At 39.4% G+C, this 21,611-nt stretch overlaps 2 protein-coding genes across 5 annotated transcripts; both read left to right on the top strand.

The window, feature by feature from the left end:
- The first annotated feature begins 577 nt into the window (after nt 1-577).
- Nucleotides 578-13,044, top strand: LOC121859710. The gene is made up of 4 exons (XM_042356638.1): nt 578-650; nt 2,232-2,397; nt 3,728-3,865; nt 6,211-13,044. Exons 1-4 carry the CDS (start codon nt 613-615, stop codon nt 6,292-6,294), a joined length of 426 nt encoding a protein of 141 aa, XP_042212572.1. The 5' UTR covers nt 578-612; the 3' UTR covers nt 6,295-13,044.
- Nucleotides 13,045-16,233: 3,189 nt separating this feature from the next.
- On the top strand, nt 16,234-20,806 carry LOC121859709. Of its 4 annotated transcripts, none has more exons than XM_042356634.1 (6): nt 16,234-16,547; nt 16,933-17,159; nt 17,945-18,077; nt 18,755-18,895; nt 18,997-19,050; nt 20,487-20,806. In XM_042356634.1, exons 1-6 carry the CDS (start codon nt 16,484-16,486, stop codon nt 20,678-20,680), a joined length of 813 nt encoding a protein of 270 aa, XP_042212568.1. In that variant the 5' UTR covers nt 16,234-16,483; the 3' UTR covers nt 20,681-20,806. The 4 variants fall into 4 exon arrangements, with proteins under 4 accessions (XP_042212568.1, XP_042212570.1, XP_042212569.1 ...); XM_042356636.1 differs by having other exon boundaries at nt 16,234-16,561; XM_042356637.1 differs by having other exon boundaries at nt 16,260-16,309.
- Nucleotides 20,807-21,611: the final 805 nt, after the last annotated feature.

The raw sequence follows: 21,611 nt of genomic DNA, 5'->3' as shown, positions 1-21,611 counted from the left end.
TCACCCTCCTTCCTTCTTTCACGAAAAACCCGCAGGTAGAAGTTATTTATTCAAGCGATAGTTTTAATTGCACAAAGCTCTTCCCCTCCGTGCTGGACCGTCGAGGGTTGGTAGGCCGGGTGTGTGAAATTTCTACTACTGCGAAATATCTACTTCGGCATATATTTCATCCAATTAGTATTGTGAAATATATACCGCTATGTAAATTACTGTAAGTCACACCACAAAATATAAACACAAATAACAAGCGCTATATCAGGTGTGGTTTATGGTTTCAAAAAAGGTATTGTTCATTAACCCTTTAGCTGATTAAAATTGTCTGGCATTAGCCGCCAGAATAAAATACTTATAAGGGATATTTTGCCTTCTAAAGGGTTAATATCTTGACCTGAACATATCTTGCTGCATATACTTATAATCAACAAACAGTAACTCATATCACTTATCACCACATGTAAATCAATATTTTAAGCAAAGAGTTGAGGATATTCTATAATCTTGGTAGTTATGGGTCTCGGATGTTTCCTGTTTGTTTAATGATGTAGAAATTTCACATCCCATTGGCAACCCCGCAGCCCACACTCCCTCAGCTGCTGATGTACACACACCAAGATGGCGCATCATACCTCCAGCCAGCCACACCACACCAGGTACAAAAACCTCGCTTCTCTCCACTTACGGAGCGATAACTCATGGTGACAACTGAGTCTCATGATGCTATGACATCTGTTTCTTAAGATGAGGCACATAGAGAGGTTGAATTAGTATAGATGCCTCTAAAACAGGTACTCTAACTGCATGTTATATACCGGCGAGAAATCAACCCTTATTCATTTGACAGGAAAGTGATATTAAAAATAAGATTTAAATGATGTTTATTGCGGTTCTGATGGGCGCGGGTTTTTTTTAGTTAAGCTCGCAGATTCTGGATAAAAAGTGCATAATAAATATACCTGGTGGTAGTGTGTGACTGACGGTGGTGGTGTGTGACTGGTGGTGGTGGCGTGTGACTGGTGGTGTGTGACTGATGGTGGTGGTGGTGGTGGTGTGTGACTGGTGGTGGTGTGTGTGGTGTGTGACTGAGTGGTGGTGTGTGACTGATGTGTGGTGGTGTGTGTGACTGACGGTGGTGGTGTGTGACTGGTGGTGGTGTGTGACTGACGGTGGTGGTGTGTGACTGGTGGTGGTGTGTGACTGATGGTGGTGTGTGACTGACGGTGGTGGTGTGTGACTGACCTGTGGTGTGTGTGACTGACGGTGGTGGTGAGGTGACTGACGGTGGTGGTGTGTGACTGTGGTGATGACTGATGGTGGTGTGTGACTGACGGTGGTGGTGTGTGACTGACGGTGGTGGTGTGTGACTGTGGTGGTGTGTGACTGATGGTGGTGGTGTGTGACTGATGGTGGTGGTGTGTGACTGATGGTGGTGGTGTGTGACTGATGGTGGTGGTGTGTGACTGGTGGTGGTGGTGTGTGACTGGCGGTGGTGGTGTGTGACTGACGGTGGTGGTGTGTGACTGTGGTGATGTGTGACTGACGGTGGTGGTGTGTGACTGATGGTGGTGGTGTGTGACTGGTGGTGGTGGTGTGTGACTGACGGTGGTGGTGTGTGACTGTGGTGATGTGTGACTGATGGTGGTGGTGTGTGACTGATGGTGGTGGTGTGTGACTGGCGGTGGTGGTGTGTGACTGACGGTGGTGGTGTGTGACTGTGGTGATGTGTGACTGACGGTGGTGGTGAGGTGTGACTGGACGGTGGTGGTGTGTGACTGATGGTGGTGGTGTGTGGTGGTGTGTGACTGACGGTGGTGGTGTGTGACTGTGGTGATGTGTGACTGATGGTGGTGGTGTGTGACTGATGGTGGTGGTGTGTGACTGATGGTGGTGGTGTGACTGACTGACGGTGTGTGTGACTGGTGGTGGTGGTGTGACTGGTGGTGGTGGTGTGTGACTGGTGGTGGTGGTGTGTGACTGATGGTGGTGGTGGGTGACAGTGATGGTGGTGTGTGGCAGTGATGGTGGTGTGTGGCAGTGATGGTGGTGTGTGATGGTGGTGTGTGGCAGTGATGGTGGTGGGTGACAGTGATGGTGGTGTGTGGCAGTGATGGTGGTGTGTGGCAGTGATGGTGGTGTGTGGCAGTGATGGTGGTGTGTGGCAATGGTGGTAGTGGGTGACAGTGATGGTGGTGTGTGTTAGATTCGTAAAAGAACTGATTTTTTTTCTCTCACAGGAATGGTCGGGGCATCATCCCTGGACGGAGGGTGGCAGCGACAGCAGCAGCAGCAGCCATGGTACTGTTGGCAGGTTTAGTGGCACTGATGGCCATCACTTGTGCTCAGGCCCAGACTGTTACTTACAGCTTCACTCAGTTCCCTTACAAGGAGTCCGTTGGTAATGTAAGTTCATATATACTGTAGCTGTGTTTGAAACTTAAAACACATTTTATTCTTTTGCCTGACAACGTTCTCATACAGTTTTAATTGTGATTTCCAGGTATACGTTTGTGATAATTATTATACTGTGCAGTACTGTACCTTCACAGAATCTGTACCACTTTTCTCTTAAGTTGATAATCTAGTAAGGATGATGCTGTTAAGTTGTTGGTGGAGTCTGTTGTTTAACATTAGCTCTTAGATAATGTTGAAAATTGCCGATAAAGTATTGTATACACTCAACTTCCTTAAGTATGTCCTGGGTAGCCTTTGTATTGCAAATACCTGTGCTGTATGTTTCACTTTCATCCATAATAAGGTCTTACTACCTGTCAGGAATTTAGAATAGTAGTAATTTATGTATTCACTTTGGTGGTAGACCTGCTAGTCTAAGGATAACTCTTAGTACATGAAAATACAAGACCCTTCTCCATTGCAGCTAATAGATACCACAGCTACAGTATCAAATTCTGGAAAGAATTATCTTAAAATTACTCTATTTGACTTAAAATAAATGGAGTAGTCGGTGCACTGTGAATAGTATTCTGGTGTAAGTGTTTCACAAAGGGATTATAAATTACAGTATCACCATGTTACTTACTGGTCTTAGAGTCTGATGTCATCAACGCTTGCCACCTTAAGTGTTATAATCTAGGACTATGTAAACCATCTTGAATGTAATGAGCAAAACACTGTCCCGATCTATTGTCCGTGCATATTTGCACCTGAATCAACGGGAGCGAACTCTTAACAATGGTTTTGAATTAGAGGTATTTAGATTTAGGCATGAGATAGGTAAACATTGGTTTGGAAATAGAGAAGTGGATGAGTGGAACAAGTTACCAAGATAGCTTGAAACATAGGTTGGATGGATATATGAACGATAGGGGTTGGGTGTAAATGGGACTGCCCAGTATGGGCCAATAGGCCCACTGCAGTTTCCTCCATTCTTATGTTCTTATGTTAACACGGTCAGGTTTGATAACCTAAATAAATTCTATGATATAACAAGTAAATTACATCGCAATACATTTTGCGACACTACCAGTGGCACTTCATATCAACCTAATTTGTAGTACTTTCTTCAACCTTCCAGTTAAGTTCAAATCATCCATCACTCAACTAGTTTTCAGTATGCAGTTTACCTTTCAACCTAATTATTTCGCCCATATGATTACGGTAACTCTTTTGCTATTGCATGCAGAAATTTTGCCCACAAGGATCAAGTTTTGAAATAACAAAACTTGCCAAAGTAGATCATCTCTTGTAGCATGATATGTGCCTCCCTTTTCAGGAGAAGGTGTGGTCTGAATATGAAGTCGCCTGTGCACAGTCACCTAGGTGCTTAGAGCTGCGGGGTGTCCATCACACCCGTTGTGTTCGGCAGTGTGTGTCCCCTTCATGTTACCTGGACATATACACTCATGATGAGGTGAGGTCTAGATTTAGGAGCTTTTTATGCAAAATGTGTGTACAGTATATGAAAAGCAAATGGTAAATTTGGAAAAAAAATTGATAAATATTAAAATTATCGTGCTGGTTTCAGTTAAGCCTAGGGGTAGTAAAATCTTTGTGAGGGATGTTGTCACCTTAATATATCCATACCTTATGACCTTCACCAAAAGAAGACTTCCTACACTATACAGTACAGGGTGTTTTGAAATACATTTCATAATTCTGGGGGGTGTATTCCTAGGACAGTTCTAAGGCACAATATCAATGACAAAATGTCAGAATCCACATAGTTTCCTAGCTACAGCACTTGAAAAAGGTTAAGGTAATGATAGTGAGGTTGGAGTGAAATAGCCATAGATATTTGTGAAAGTTTTTACACAACTCTACATAATATGATACAGAGGCAGTGGGAGAGAGTTTTTAACATTTATAGTACTTCAACAATGCAACTGTATCACAAGTGTTGTAACTAGGAAACTATGTGGATTCTGACATTTTGTCATTGATATTGTGTCATAGAACTATCCGAGGAATATACCCCTAGAATTATGAAATGTATTTCTGATAAACACTATATTTTTGTATCCCATAAAGATGCCTCTCACTGTTACTGACATCAGGTTAATTTAAACTACTGTATATAGATTATAAAAGCATTTAGCTCTTTGATAAGAATACTGTACAGTACAATTCATGTATAATGTGTTTGGTCATCATAAAAATACAGTAGAGAAACATAGGAATACAGTATATCTCTGTTAGATTAAACTACAGTACAGTACATGTATTATTTTTCTTCCCCACAACCTGGTTAGATTATAATACTACTGTATTATAAAGATTCAGATCGATTTAGATTATCCTTGCTCATGTCAAATATAGTCATAGCATTTTCAATTAGGTATATATATCTACAGTATAATTCTCTGATAATTTTTACAGATACTGTATCTTCTTTCTAAAGCTTAAGTTATTTAGATCTGAACTTAGGACCTTAAGGCAAGAATAAAGCATGAGTATAGAGTTAACAGTTACAGTTGAGATAGGACTCCAAGATATGCTAAAGACTGATTGACAATGTTCAAAGATGAAGGCCATTAAAGTGGTGCCAGAATTCAGACACCTCATGTACTGTAACAAGAGAAATCATCATCAGTTGCCAAGTTTATGTCATAGAAGGGCATTGGGTGATTTAACAGAAGTTTATAAGCACCTTAAAATGTATTAGTCGAGAGTTCATATCTGAAATTAGCAGATGGATACCCCACTAGAGATCACAGCTTTGAGTTAATGAAACTATCAGTATGGAAAACTATTAGAATTACCTTCTCTGGAGTAATAGTAGTGAATTCTTGGACTAACCTGCCAGATAATGTTGTGTCAGCACAAAGTATAAGCTCAATTGAGTCCAAAGTAGACCAACACTGGCACATGTTCAGGTACAGTCAAGAGCCTGTGCAGTGTGCATGCCCAGTACTTGCCAATCCTTACTTGCCAATAAAGAACAGACCTGACATACTGCAAGCTGAAAAGTGGTGAAGAGGATAAGCAAGCAAGCAAAGTTTATCAGCAACACCTTACATTTAAATAATTTATTCTTTTAATCAAATAATACACTAAAGGTATTGCTTCAGTCTTCCCAAGATGTAGGGGTAGTTTGTTGCTTATTAGTCACTGTTTACATGACTCCAGTTCAGATGTTAACATGATAGTGATGCTCTTTGGATCTCTATCAGACACTGTCATCAGCATACAACACAAGTTTACATTTAATATGGAGAAAAATATTATTTACATAAAGGAAAAGCAAAGATCCCAAGGTACTGTACTCCCTTGTAGAACTCCACAAGCTATCAACAAGGGTGCTGACTCAGTATTATTTGCAATAAAAATATATCTGTTTTGGTTGGTCTGTCAACAGATACAATGCCAAGAGTCTGCGGCTATTCACATAGTAATGGATATCATGATCCTCTGTGTCAAAGGACTTTCGTAAATCTAACATTACCATCCCTGTGTAGTTTCGATGAGCACTTGCATCCTGATATGGTCAGTGAGATGGATCAAATATGTGTAAAATGAATGAGTCAAATAAAGGAGTCTTTATTTTTATCAGATAGCCCACATTTTGAGTGATGTCTTTTAGTTTCTCATCATATTCGTCACTTGTCAGATTACTAGCCAGATGTTATATAGTATTGCATACCATACTTATATTTGAGAATTTCAAAATTAACTTTCAGAGTGATGTGAATTAGTGCTGTTTTAGATTATATTTGAATATTTAGGTGCCTTTATGACTTGCAAATTTTCATGCTTCAGTTGGAGGAGGGAGAAATTGATGTGCGTCTGGCATCCTTCAAAGGTTGCTTCCTTCAACGAATGTCTCGACAACGACGCCCCTGAGGCAACCCTGACGCCATCCTCGCCCACCCCAGGCCCTCATCAACAAAGGTGCCCCTCAGCCCAGACCCATTGGCACAGGTGTGGGCCAGGCTGTTCATCAGGGACCTGGAGGAGGTGGCGCTCATGGTCTACCCCTGGCCAAGAATACCTATAACCAGGTTTTAACAAGTACATAACCATTTTTATCCTTTTTATATATATATATATTTTAATTATTGGTCTGTTACAGAAATTTAGAATGACTTAAAAATTATGAAAATAATGGTGCTGTAGGTAACATGATAATTATGTCACATGAAGTTAATGACACAACAAAATACTTCACTTGAGTAATGATTATCTTAGGTTATAAAGAATTACTTTAAATGTTTTTAGGTTACTTTAATAAAAGTAATACAGTATATAGTAAACCTTTTCAAATTGTTGATATTTTATATACTGTGCAACTACAGGTATATACACAGTTTTTCTTTTGCACTGAAAATTTAGATCCCCTCTAAAGTACACTTGCTCCAAAAAGTATCTTTACGAGACAATATGACACAATGGACAAAGGATTTGATAATCCTACCTAGACAACAGGAGTGGATCTATCTGTAAAGATACTTTTTGGAGCGAGTGTAAATGTGCATCCTACTTTCTACCTGTGCTTTATATTTTCCCACACATTTGAAAAGTAAACATGAAAATATTAATATTTTTCTTCACGTGACAGAAAAATACAGCATCCTAAAAGTTAGGTTATACTGTAGTACAGTACTGTACTGCCCAACTAGTCCCTTTTATGTTGCCAGGTTAGTAGCTTTTAACATGCACTCTAATACTAATCATTGTCCTTTATCCAATTCACAGTTGTATTTAGGAATATTGTTTTAATGCAAGTGCTTTGAATGATGCACTTTAAAACAGACCTTAAAAATGACAATACTAACTTGTGTTGTACTAAAATTAACAATTCATGTTCCTTAATATAGATTAAATGAGGTCTTCCTTGGCTTTGTAATTCATTAGATATGAAGAATTATCTTTTGAACCATAAGCAACTGTTAACATAAAGCATCTTCTTACAGTTTCATTCCTTGGTATCAACATACAGTCAACACCTGCTTAATGTACATTTATAATGGTACCATAGGTTACATACAGTACATGGGACCCATGCTGGACCTGTCCACCTCCACAAACTCTCTGACATCTTTGCTAGTTATAAATCAGGTAAAATTAGGATAATATGTTCTGAAATGTATCTCGGTCACACTGCTACTGTGCCAATACATTACAGTACGTACTGTATTTCCATAAGTTTAATATTATCAGGTGGGTCAGCCACATGTTTACTTCCCCCCCCCCCCACCTAAATAGTCTTTATTTCACTTGAAACACACAAAACTTTGCACAAAGCTGTTTGGAATTTTAAAAAAAGTGAATGGAATAATATGAAATTGTCATAGATGATGTTAAACCTTAAGCTTAGGACTAGTGATAATGGTAATACAGCATCGAAACAGTAATAGTAAGAGTGTCTTCAGCTTCTGAATACAGTACTGTATATATAGTATAGGGATTTTCTGACCATGGTTAGCCATTAATATACATGGCATGACACAGTTTAATCACATTTGAAACTCCTAATGACCTTTCTTCAGTTCAGCAGTAGCATTTCTTTTTTTCTTCTTTTATTTTTGAGGGGCAGGGGTTTGTAAACTGATCTCCAGCACTGAATTATATTGAGATAAATAGTGATGGACCTGAACACAGAAAACTGCTGGTGTAACTCATCAACAGATCAAGTCATGGAATATTATAATGTAAACTCATGGAGACACAAAGACTATATCATATCTTAGAACTGGTCTATTAAGAAAGGTGAACCTAAGGCTTTATGATAACTGTAATTAGCTTTAATTCTGGCTAAAATTGGCCAATGCCTAAATGTTAAACTCAGACATTCTGATTGATAGTGAAGAGCTACTTTAATGGTATGTAGCCTCCAATCCTTGACAGTAGTGGCTTATATCCAAGCTAGGTAGTATATTGTATATACTGTAGTAACATACAATACTTTCACCAATTTTTTTGGCCCTCCCCCCCCCCTTACCGTAAGAGGGCTTTAATGCTGCTCCTGTCCAGCCATACGTTGAAAATTAGGTTTTGCAAGGAATGTCTTAACTTGCCATAACCTCCAAAATTCAGTTGATATAATCTTTCAGGGGAAAATATCACCAGGTTGCTACACTACTATACATTGCAGTATATGATGCTATTGGAACTGATCTTTGTCAAACGCTGAGTGAATGGCAGGTCACAGAACAAGTATCCTAAAAATAATGCATTATCATGTATGTCTAACTGCCAGATACACTAACTACACTCAACACTTCTGGAGTACAACAAGAAAGCTCACACATTTCCTCTTCCAATTTTTACATCATTAATGATAACTTTAATGATGACTTCCAAGAGCTTTAAAAATAAATGAATAATAAATCCAGTGACTGAAAGGTTACAAGAAATGTTTTCAGTGCCAATATTTATATGACCAGATAGAAAACTTGGATTAGTGATGCAATTTTATACATAGTGAATACCTGTAATATTGAAATATGTTTTGCAGAGCAGAAAACATTGAATCACCTATAGAGTTTATGTAATTAAACTGACCTAATTATTTAATAAGTTTTTTTAGTTTTTTTTTTCTCCACAAAGTTAAATGTAATGAATTCAAGGCTCTTTATTCTTGATGAGTTAAAACCAAACATCAGAATGTACTTTTAATTACCCATCGTGGACTTACATTATTTTCAATGATGATGTTCTTTGAATATACATATATATGTTTTTAAAAAAGGTGCTTCTTATTACACTTACTTACTTAAACTACTTAAACTATTTATCTTTTACAATACAAGAATTACTTAAAGTAGACATAATTTTTATTGTCTGATATATTGTGTTGTAATATTGTTAACCATTTATAGTGTACTGTATGTTGTAGTTTTAGCTTCATAACGAATTAATTATGTAACAATTTACTATGTGGATTTGTAGCCTGACTGGATATACCATGCTGTTGTTTTACCTATTTGCTACTTAGCCATGATGAGGGGACATATACTACTTTTTTTTTTTACAAAGGTTGTCCGTACCTCATCCATAGTGTACAGTAACTGGAGATACTGTAGTGAGCCACATATTGCATCTACTGTAGGCATACAGGACTTCATACTTTCCTACTTCTTATGTTAGGAGGCAAAAATTCATAATTCATTCCTTGACTAAGATTTTGATGCAGTCCAATATCTGTTGGTAGAGGCACATATACTGTACTTGTGTAAGTAAACAATTACAGCGCTGTACATTACAGTACAGGTTGGACCTTGCTAATCCGGGAAGCTTGGGATCAGACCGGCTCTGGATTAGCGAAAATTCCGAACCATTGAAGCTGAGGCTAAGATAGGCAGAATAATGCATAAAATGTACTATTACTGTCTAATTTCCTCAGCATAGACATCTTTTATAAAATAGTTAATGTCACATGCTTTCATTTTGCCACATTACAACCACTTCCACAGCTTGTTGGTCTCTTAGGAGGCATATTTAGGGGTAAATTATAAGTATTTAAAGGTTAAATAGTGACAACAGCCACTAGAAGTGAGCTATGACACCGTCCGAACCAATGAAGCTACCGGACTATCAGGTCCTGGATTAATGGGGTCCAACCTGTATACGTATACTGTATTTGTTGTAATACTTTACCTTAAAAATTAAATTTTTAACAAGCAGTTGCTCCATAAAGATGACTGACTGAATAACTTCTATCAGAGATGTTATTACTTTACCTTATTTTATTTGCATTTACAATGAACAAGGCCCTATTATTGAGCAATAGGCTGTCTTCATGAAAAAACCCACAGCATATAATTCAGTTACAAAATATATTGGATGGCTATGGAAAAGTTAATGTGTACAGTACTATACATTGAGAGACTATCAGTCATGACTGTAAACTTTACCAAATACTGTAATTGAATGACTGAAGAAAATATAATGAGTCCCATAGCAAGTACAGTACAGTAATCAAGTTTTCACAATACAGTATGTGTCTCTGTGTTAATCTGACTTTCAACATATCATTTGTAAACAAATTTTTTTTTGCTGTTCAATTTTTGAGTGAACTATTCTTCTGATTAAACTTATATCCTCCATTGGTTACAACGTTGTGACTGTTAGGTTCTGTTAGCTAAAGTGTGTGTATACAGTACAGGGGTTTCCGGGTTAAGAACGGGTTCCATGCCTGGGGACATTCTTAAGTTGGATTTGTACGTAATTCGGAACACTGTTTAAAATCCCACTACACTGTACAGTATATCATAGTCTAAGTCCTGATATACATCTAAAATCACTTAATTTAAGACAAAAGAAGACATAGAATGACAAAATACAGTAAATGAAAGTGAAAAATAAGTCATCATATAAATAAAAGTCTGTAAATTTCAAGTTTAACCCCGTTCTTATCAGCGGGCATTCGTAAGTCGGGGAACCCTGTACCTGTACTGTATATGCACAAACTGTAGTGTATTCTAGTATTCCCTGAATAGATCTTTTAATATTGTATTTATCTTGTCAGTAATGAGAAAAATTAAGAAAACATCCGCATTAGTCAATGTTTAATTTCTGTATTTATCTGTATGATGTAGGCCACTTTCCACGGTTATAGTGCCAGACAATCAAAGCACAATCTTGCCTAAATATTTGAGCTGTTGGCCAGCTACACAACCTCAAGTGCCATGCATCAATGCCAAGAGTATTTGTTGAGGAGTTTTTCTTGTCAGTTATGATGGTTCTCACTTGAATAAATCATCAATTGGTTGATTGGCATACAGCACATCCTGCATATAGATTAGTGGATTATGGCACTAGCTTGGCTTTTTTGTCGGTGAAATCAGAACAAACACAAAAATTTTGAAGGTGACCTTAGACAGCATACACGTGAAGAAAAATGAGAGGTTAATAAGAGAAACTGCCCGGGCGGCTAGCGAGCCAATCTTTTGGTGAGGAAGATAAATGAAAAGGAAAAGTAAGGATAAAAGTAAAAGTTAAAAGAAGCCTACAGTGTGGCATTGACAGGTCGGGATACTTATTAATAAGATTAACTAATATTGAATGATTCTGAGCATTTATTAGACTGTTGTTATTGTTGTTGTTGTATTATGGAAAACCTTGACCCTCATACAGGTATTTGTAATTGTTATTTTACTGTCATGCTATTTATGGATTTATTGTTTACAACCATGAAAAACACAGGTGTTTATAATACAGTAGCCTCAAGTTCCAATTATGTAACATATCGTACAGAGTAATGGTAATACTGTACAGCGCACATTGTTTTTAATGGCTATGAACACAGTGTTGAACATTTGTGCTGGTACAGTACAGTACCTGTATCATACTGGTAAATGAATGGTTTCACAATAAATCCATAACATTGTACAGTACTCATAAGATAATTATAACTACAGGTACACTCGGTAAAAAAGTATCTTTCATGAGAGCTTTGATGAATTCCGAATTGAACAATCCACGTGCAGGGGAACCAATGTGAGGTAGGCCTCACGGGCCTTTATCAAAAACCTTCGTTTGTGGTGTAGTCTTATTTCGCACAAGAATTGTAAAGATAGTTTTTTACCGAGTGTACATACATAATGGTATAACTGTATCTAAATTTTCACCATATCTACCATAACCATGTATGTCCCCTACATTAATATACCTGTCATACTTAGATGTGTCTGCCTTTTCAGTGTGTGTGTGCCCATCACCCTGGGTATTTATACCACACCTATGCACCAAATGTTGTCATTATTGTATTTATATTATAACAGTTTCATTTTGGCAGATAAAGAAGAATACAGTACTAGTTCAAAATGTTGAATATTCTTCATGAAATAATTTATAAGTACAAAAATATGATTGTCTAAAGTGATTTATACATGACTTGATTTTTTGTGTATGTGTTTGTAACATTTGTAAGGATTGTTATAACCTTTCTTACTAACTGTACTCTTGACAATTTTATATAATCTTGTACATGGATGGTGTGAACTTATATTAAGTAGGGTATATATGTATTGTTGAAACAGTGGCAGCAATGTGAACTACGTATATTCTCTATCACTTGTTTATTTGAGCACATAGATCCAAATCTATTGCAACAAATTGATGCTTAGGCAAACATGAGAACAAATGATAGGAAAGTCTGTGTTGTGCCAAACTTGGGCCACCACATTGGGAAAGAAGATGCACAAGTGAAAAATATAATCAGTGTCTTCTGTAAAAAAAAAAAAAAACTTATAATGAAATACCTGTACATGTTTTGTGTTTATAAAAGTATGATCATTATTTAGTATACTTTCTGGAGTACAGTACTGTAGAGCCAAAGTGCAACATCATGACATATTACTGTACTTATACTGTACTCAAATTGTTTGCAGAAGTGGAGAAAACAGGCATTTTAAAGCAAACATTTTGATATTAACACGTAAGACCTCCACAGACTAACGTAGTTTTATGATGCAGCAACACCCTACGTACGTAAACTCCTCAGTGGTAGTGCCTCTTCTGTATAACTTGGTATACTTGTTTCATAATTGTTACATGACCTAGGCACCTTGCCATAGCACAATTTTATAATTTTGCACATGTTTCTTGTTGATGGCTTTACAGAATTGAATTATAATACAAAACAAATAAGTTGAGTCTGATTTACCCTTATTGTGGGGAGAGAGTTTTGCAAGTAATTTATCTTTTTTATGCTTTTCACCACTTTTCAGCTAACTAGATGATCGGAGCTTCATCTCCCACAGTTTTGAAGCACTATTCAATAGGTTCTATAGTAGTTTTATCAAAACCAATCTTATAATCTTAGAATAGGCTTTATGTAGGTCTTATAAGAAGGTTGCTCAGATATCTAGACAGTCTGTTCCTCGTAATGATCTTCAAATGTACTGTCACCCCTGTCTGGTCTCCAAGATAAGCTAGGGACTGTCAGTTGATTGAAAATGTCCAAAGGTGCTTGCTCATTGGTACTGCAGTTATCCAGAGAGATTAGAGCACCTGGGCAAGGTGTGACCTAATTGAGGTATATAAACATCTCACAGGTATGGACACTCAGTCCATACCTGGAGCTGGCAGACGTCCGACCCACAAGGGGTCACAGCTCAAGGTTGAAGAAGCCACAAGTCCAGAAAACTGAGGGCAAACTTTTTCGGAGTAAGAATTGTGAACTCTTGGAACAACCTGCAGAAAGTGTTGTGATGGGACAGAGTGTTAGCTCCTTCAAGGCCAGACTTGACCAACACTGTAGCAGGTTCAGATACATTCAGGAACCTGTGCATGCCAACAGTGAGTAACAGAGACGTGACCAACTGCCCAAGTGGCTAATGAACTGATCAGTGGTGAAAAGGATATAAGTAAAAATGTAAATTATATTTTATAAAATAGAATAATGGCTGTAGAGAAACTGATAAAGTGAGAAGATATGGAAAGAACTACAGTATTGTAGCTATGTAAATGAGTAAACTGTTGATAACAATGATAGCTGAGTGTTTTGGTAGTCATCTATGGTTGAGTGTTGGCTGTCATCGATGGTTGAGTGTTGGTAGTCGTCAATGGTTGAGTTGTTGGTTGTCATTGATGGTTGAGTGTTGGTAGTCATTGATGGTTGAGTGTTGGTAGTCATACTTTTCCTTTACTTTTATCCTCTTCACCACTGATTGGCTCGTTCGCCGCTTGGGCGATCAGTCACGTCTCTGTTCCGCACTGTTGGCAAGTACTGGGCATGCACCGGCTCCTGAATGTATCTGAACATGCTCCAGTGTTGGTCAAATCTAGTCCTGAAAGAGCTCACACTCGGTGCCGTCACAACACTTTCTGGCCGATTGTTCCAAGAGTTCACAACTTTCACCCCGAAAAAGTTTACCCTCACTCACAGTTTTCTGGACCTGCGGCTTCTTCAATCTTGAGCTGTGACCCCTTGTGGGGCGAGCGTCCACCAGCTCCAGGTAAGGCCACTCGAGTGAGTACTGCCCCTTGAGATGCTTATACACCTCAATTAGGTCGCCCCTTGCCCGTCTGTAGTATAAGCTAGGCAAGTTGAGGTGCTCCAATCTCTCAGGGTAGTTGAGGTGCCGAAGTACAGACACCAGTCTGGTGGCCCTCCTTTGAACATTTTCAACCAACTGACAGCCTCTAGCATATCTCAGGGACCAGACAGGATGACAGTACTCCAGATAGGGAAGCACTTCACTCTTGAAGATCGTTACGAGGGAAGGACAATCTAGATATCCGAACGACCTTATAAGGCTTAGTAATTTATTTGCCAGATTTACCTTCTTCTCACAATGGCCCGAGAACTTCAGCTCATTGTCAACATACACTCCTAGGTCCTTCTCACATTGTCACAAATGGTGCAGTTTCTTCATCCCGTTGGGACGCATAATACACCTCTTACTGTTGGTACGCCCCAGGTGCATCCTTTTGAGCAATTGTGTTAGGCAGGAGCGCCCCGGCATAAAACCGTGTTGGCAATCCTTTACAAGGTTGTTTCATAGTAGATGTTCCATCGCGGCATCTCTGATAGTACTCTCACATACTGTGCTGGTTAGGCTCACCAATCTATTGTTATTCATGGAGTGGCGATCGCCCTTCTTGAAGATGGGACTCACATGAGCCATTTTCCAATCACTGGGGACCTTTTGTTGAGTGTTGGTAGTCATCGATGGTTGAGTGTGTTGGTAGTCAGTGGCGAATTCCCCCAGGCGACCCATCAGCAACCACCTTTCTACATTTGGCGCCACACCTTACATCTTTCATTACTCCATGTCACTCCTAGACAATGGTGACTACGGCTTTTAGAATGCCCTCGTCTACAAGATTCAACAATATCAATAATATCACTTCCTGCAACGCGGATTTGATACAAACTAATCTTTATGCTTACAGGTTGAACTGCAGCTGACGTGAGGAGCAGGGACCAGAAGAGGAGCAGACGATAACGAATGTGTGTACTGCAACTACTGTCGCTTACCCCCTCCCCAAACACACCTAAATATCTCAAGTACGAAACCCAGTTCATGCAGTAGTGAAGACTTTTCATATGTTGCTGAATAATCACTATGAAAATGACGAACCTCACTGCTAATATTTTACTCAACAGGTGGTAAGGTTATGCTGTTGTAAATATACATGCATGGACCCCACAAAAGCAGTGGTTACTTTGAGACACATGACCAAGAGCTCGACTGACTCTAATTCAAAGATTAGGTCTTAACAGAACTTGAATCATCAGGTAACTCACTGTAACTCCCACTGGTCTTGAATCATCAAGTAACTCACTGTAGCTCCAACTGGTCTTGAGGCATCAGGTGACTCACTGTAACAAACTTCTCTGGATATTCACGCCATACCCATCCGGTAGAGATAACAGAGGCCAACCGGGGGTCCTGCAGGAAGTCTCGTCACCACAGCCTAATGATGTGTTCAACATAGTTATCTTTGGTGCCACATGTTGGTTCACTCGCGATAAATTACTTTTTTAAATGTGGTAAAGAGAGACAGTGAGAGGGACTTTTAGATCACATTATATATACTGCATGTGGAAGAGGAGGAGGGATACATATGGTGGAAGAGGAGGAGGGATACATATGGTGGAAGAGGAGGAGGGATACATATGGTGGAAGAGCAGGAGGGATACATATGGTGGAAGAGGAGGAGGAGGGATACATATGGTGGAAGAGCAGGAGGGATACATATGGTGGAAGAGGAGGAGGAGGGATACATATGATGGAAGAGGGGGAAGGATACTGGTGGTGACGAGGTCCGCTGCAGGACACACAGGAAGCATATCCTTGTAAGATATGACGAGTTACAGGATACCTCAAGGCTCCGGCAGTGTAGTACAGTACTGGACGCTTACGATGAAGAAGTGGGCCTCAGGCTGTTGAACTGGACGTTAAGAGTACGTCGATTATAATAAAGTGGACGTCGGGATAGTGAAGTGGACGTCGGGATAGTGAAGTGGACGTCGGGATAGTGAAGTGGACGTCGGGATAGTGAAGTGGACGTCGGGATAGCGAAGTGGACGTCGGGATAGTGAGGTGGACGTCGGGATAGTGAGAGCAAGATCTCCCAAATGTTTGTTTTACTGCTGATGGTGATGTCACGGTCCCTGCTGGTATCTACGATGGACAGTGAAGGTGATGATGTGATGGTGAGAGAGAGAGAGAGAGAGAGACAAACGGAAAAGAAAGAAATTATGTACTCTCACACACACACACATACACACACACACACACACACACACACACACACATCTGCGTGTCTGTGTGTGTCTCTCTCTCAGTCTGTGTGTATATTGTATATACTTTATGTGTTACAATATATAGGGATGACCGTCGATGAAGCTGTAAACCCATACAGTTGTCGTTTTTCCCAAATATAGATAACTTTTTGTGCTTGTTGCTACAAATTAATGAAAATAAATTTGCCGTATCCTTTAAGACACCGTTCATCATCATAAGACACCCACAGTTATCGCTATTAGGCAATAATGGATCCTTCGTATTATTTTGTCTCCTGCAGATTATTGTGAGTCGCTTGGCCAACACTCTGAGGTCACCATTTATAATCAGATTAAGGACGACGATTTTTATCTGTGGTACAAGGTGGCTGCAGAGGACACACAGATCAACATGACGGTGTATCGCCACTTAAAGGATAATTTAGTTGTGCTGCTACCTCAAAAAACAGGTCCATTTAAATCATCAAACACAGAGTACTTCATAAGGATTCGTCTGTATTATGATATGGTAAGATTCGTTTTACTTGGAAGGATTCACAGTAAAGTAAACATTAACCTGTAAGTAAAGTTAACATTAACAAACTGAAATTCTGTTCACTAGAAGCCGTGTACCATAAAGCCTGTGTACTTCTGCTGCAGTATATATACAATGATGGCCGGTTATGTTGTAGGTGTTCAGGCCTTAAACAACATCCAGCCGGTCATGTTGTAGGTGTTCAGGTCTTAAACAACATCCAGCCGGTCATGTTGTAGGTGTTCAAGCCTTAAACAACATCCAGCCGGTCATGTTGTCGGTGTTCAAGCCTTAAACAACATCCAGCCGGTCATGTTGTAGGTGTTCAGGTCTTAAACAACATCCAGCCGGTCATGTTGTAGGTGTTCAGGTCTTAAACAACATCCAGCCGGTCATGTTGTAGGTGTTCAGGCCTTAAACAACATCCAGCCGGTCATGTTGTAGGTGTTCAGGTCTTAAACAACATCCAGCCGGTCATGTTGTAGGTGTTCAGGTCTTAAACAACATCCAGCCGGTCATGTTGTAGGTGTTCCGGCATTAAACAACATCCAGCCGGTCATGTTGTAGGTGTTCAGGCCTTAAACAACATCCAGTGAGTGTGATCAAACTTTCTCACCTTCTTTATACGCATCTTTGTGTTACTTAATTAACTTCTTAATGTGTTTAGTTAATTATTGTATTTGTGGAAGACATATTTGTTTTACCAACACAAGTTTGCTTTTTAACATGACTATAGAAACACATTACCTAATGAACTGTAAATTATTGCAACATTTCAGGACAGAGAAAGATCGTTTGTGACGTCAAAAAACTTTGCATGGGATGTTTCTGGTCGAGCGACGATAACGAAGGTGATGGTGGAGAGCAACGCCTCGGTGGAGTGGATCAAGTGTCTGAATCATTATTCCTTCCGTGAGTCAACACCTGTCCTGGCACGTCACACACCTGCCTTGATACCTTTAACACCTTTCATCACGCGTTGTGTTTCCTGTGTCCAAATACTCCTAAATAACACACTTTGCTACAGCCTTTGACACACCAACACGCCCCTCAACTATCTACTATATAATCATAAGAGACACGATGTTATGGTGATTTAGATGACATTTTTGAGCTGCTTACCTGAGACCAGACGACTGGAGTTATTTACCTAAACATTGTATAGTTATAGGAAGTGAGCGGTCATTAGCATAGGTGTATAAACACAGCCTTGGGGAACCCCATCATTGTTGAGTACACAATAAACACAAAGGTCATTTACCTTTACACTTACGGACATAATCAGGTGGTGGACACAGGTGAGCCGAGGGGCTGTCATAAGGTTCCTCAAATGTTCAAAACACTTGAGGTGAACAAATATGAGACAAGCACAAGAGGGTAAACATTACTGAACATAATCTAGTTTATATCTTTTTCATGTAACTTATCGTTGGTTTATCTCATATTATTATTCATTCATATATCATATAAATCTTGTAAGTTGAAATGACTGAGTAGTATTTTCTACCGTTGTTTTGTTACTCATGTGTAGTGCCAGTTATAATACAGTCAAATAAATCATGTAAGTTAATTGGAGTCTATGTTTACAGCCAGTCTGTCAAGTTACAATCCCGGTGACAGTCCGGCCTTTAACAAGAGTACTGTACTGCTGGTGGTGCTGTCAGTGTTGTTGTTGTTGGCACTTGTTACTGCTGCTTACTTTTGCTACCTCTGGAGGACCAAGACTAAAGGTGAGAGAGAGAGAGAGAGAGAGAGAGAGAGAGAGAGAGCATATGTGTGTGTGTCGCCCTTAAGACAGAAAGGACTCAACACAATGTTTACTTCACCATAGGTAGAGATGTTCTGAACCAAGTCAACCTGGACGTCACCTCGAGGACCAGACCACGTGAGTGTTGTATATAGCAGCAGTTATAGATAGATAGATACATATATAGATAGATAGATATACATATTGATAGACAGATAAAGGAAGAGACAGATACACCAACGGACAGACAGACAAACAACAAGCTAAGCAGTAGACGTCCAAATTTGACCAAATTAACGAAAAGTCTAAAACTTCTTTCATACCATCACTCACTCAGTCACTTAGGAAATCAATCAGTGAGTCAGTCCCAGTCAATGTGTCAGTCATTCAGTAAGATCATAAGAGTGGAGGAAACTGCAGCGGGTCTATTGGCCCATACTAAATAGTCCCATTTACACCCAACCCCTATCGCTCATATATCCACCCAACCGATGTTTCAAGCTATCTTGGTAACTTGTTCCACTCATCCACTTCTCTATTTCTAAACTAATGTTTACCTATCTCGCGCCTAAATCTAAATTTGTCTTATTTAAAACCATTGCTACGAGTTCGTTCCTGGTTGGATAGTGTGAGTACCTTTAACAGGCAGTGAGCCACTCTAGGTCAGTGGTCCTCAACCGCGGAACCATATTATGGAGCCCGCAAGAATCTAATATAGAATTTTGAATTATTTGGGATTATTTGTAAGAGTGAAATTAATGAAAATATTAACATGATACAACTTTATAGTTTGAGAGAGAGAGGGGCGGGGGGGGGGGACTGCGTGTTTGTCCGGAGTCTATCGTGAACAGGACGCGTGCATTTACCCGAGACCGGACTCACTGGGGTAAACACACGTCCCGTACAAGGGTAAATTTAAAAAGTATGAAACTGGTAACAACTAGGCGTGTAAACGTGCAAATAACTTTACAATATATAAGATTTTTTTTCTTGGGCGTAGATCCAAAGTTTTGTAGTCCTCCACTATGTTAACAATGATTAATGTGGCCCAGAGCCGACAAATGGTTGGGACCACTAGTGTAGGTAGTAGACAGTTACCAAACAGGGAGGTACTACCGCCTGGGGGGATATTGGAAGCATAAAGTACTGTTAATGAATAAGATCTATTCCTTTGTGTATGAACCTCTGTCCTGTGTGGCAGTGAGAAGTGATACCATCCTCAGAATAGGCAAACTGTACTCCAAGCTTTGTCATTAAATTTGCTAAACTTAAAAATGTCTAATGGTAGACCCTGCTGCTATATGGCATCACGAAATTGTGACCAAGTCCCAGGTTGCTCATCTGACTTTCTGCCTCATTTACACACAATTGCAGTTTCAATTGTTTCTTTTACCTTCACAACACAGCATATTTATCGTTTCTTATTCATGATTTTTTGCTCCATTTTGTAATTTTTTTTCGCTCCCCAGGCCCCGATGTGGGTCTGTGACCTGCACAGTGATGGGCTAATCCCCGTAAAAAAATTCAGTCAGTCAGTCAGTCAGTCAGCTCCATTAATATATTCACTATCCCAGCGGCTCCGTTACCTGCTGCAGTAGGTGATGGGTCCTCGCGGGAAGTCAACGACGACGACGAACACTTGTACGAAGACTGGAACGATGACGTCATCAGTCCCCGATCCCACACCAGCCGCAACAGCCTCTACGTCAGCGCTGACGAGCAGACAGCAACTGTGTCAGCGATCAAGACAGAAGAACAACTTGAGTGAAGAACACCTAACATAACATAACATAACATAACACGGGTCGCTGGGCACCCCTAGAACATAAGAACATAAGAAATGCAGGAAACTGCAGCGGGCCTATTGGCCCATACTGGGCAGTCCCATTTACGTCACCAGTCTCCATTCTTGAAGCTCACAGAGATATTTCTGCAGCTCTTCACAGTCTGTTTGGGTCTTAATTTCCCTAAATAGACATCCTGTCTCTCTCTTCGTCTGTCTGCCTCTCTTCTCGTCTGTGTGACCCCTGTCTTTCTCTCTCCCTCCCACCTCACAGTTTCCCCGGTAAACTCTCCTTTAATAGTTTATCGTAATGCATTATGGACATACTGTTTGACCATTAATCTTGTATATAATTTTATTTATTTATTTTTTTACGATTACAGTTTGTTTGAAGAAAATAATCTTATTAAATGTTTGCTAAGTAAATTTGGTTATAATTAAAGTTTTGTTTCTACAAGAGTTCCTTCTCTACCAACCATTTAGTATTAATGTAGGCTATCTTTTGTGAGATCTTCAGTGTTGGTCTTTACCACTGACTAACTGTGGTGGATCTTTCGTCTCCCTTAAGTATTTTAAGCTTTTCTTTCTCCAGTTACTAATTCAGACTGGGGGAATTCCTCTGAACTAATAAATTAAGCAATGTAATCTGGGGAAACAAGGAACACGTGATAATAGTAACAAATATCTCTAAATGATCTTTATATGAACAAATAGATTGTATTTTGTTTTGTGTTATTACAGTGGTCATGTATGTAAACAATAAATTAATAAACTTTGTATCTAACCCCATGATTATTCTGTTGTTTCTGTTGCTTAATTTTTGTAACATTTCTTATTAATGATGAAAATATATACAACCGATCACTTTGGTGAACTAATTAGTAGTCCTAAGTTGTATAATGTATTTTTTTTACAC

This window comes from Homarus americanus, unplaced genomic scaffold (assembly GCF_018991925.1).
Source record: "Homarus americanus isolate GMGI-L3 unplaced genomic scaffold, GMGI_Hamer_2.0 scaffold27231, whole genome shotgun sequence".
Taxonomy (NCBI): domain Eukaryota; kingdom Metazoa; phylum Arthropoda; class Malacostraca; order Decapoda; family Nephropidae; genus Homarus; species Homarus americanus.
Note: the sequence above shows the minus strand (reverse complement) of the source record. Positions and strands in the feature narration are given on the sequence as shown.

What these genes read in the sequence shown, in the direction of transcription:
- LOC121859709 (XM_042356634.1), top strand. Translation starts at nt 16,484, where the DNA reads ATGTTTGTTTTACTGCTGATGGTGATGTCACGGTCCCTGCTGGTATCT. An exon ending in ATCTACGATGGACAGTGAAG is followed by an intron (nt 16,548 to 16,932) that starts GTGATGATGTGA and finishes TGTCTCCTGCAG; the next exon opens with ATTATTGTGAGTCGCTTGGC. An exon ending in CACCTCGAGGACCAGACCAC is followed by an intron (nt 19,051 to 20,486) that starts GTGAGTGTTGTA and finishes TCACTATCCCAG; the next exon opens with CGGCTCCGTTACCTGCTGCA.
- LOC121859710 (XM_042356638.1), top strand. Translation starts at nt 613, where the DNA reads ATGGCGCATCATACCTCCAGCCAGCCACACCACACCAG. An exon ending in AGCCAGCCACACCACACCAG is followed by an intron (nt 651 to 2,231) that starts GTACAAAAACCT and finishes TTTCTCTCACAG; the next exon opens with GAATGGTCGGGGCATCATCC. An exon ending in ACAAGGAGTCCGTTGGTAAT is followed by an intron (nt 2,398 to 3,727) that starts GTAAGTTCATAT and finishes CTCCCTTTTCAG; the next exon opens with GAGAAGGTGTGGTCTGAATA.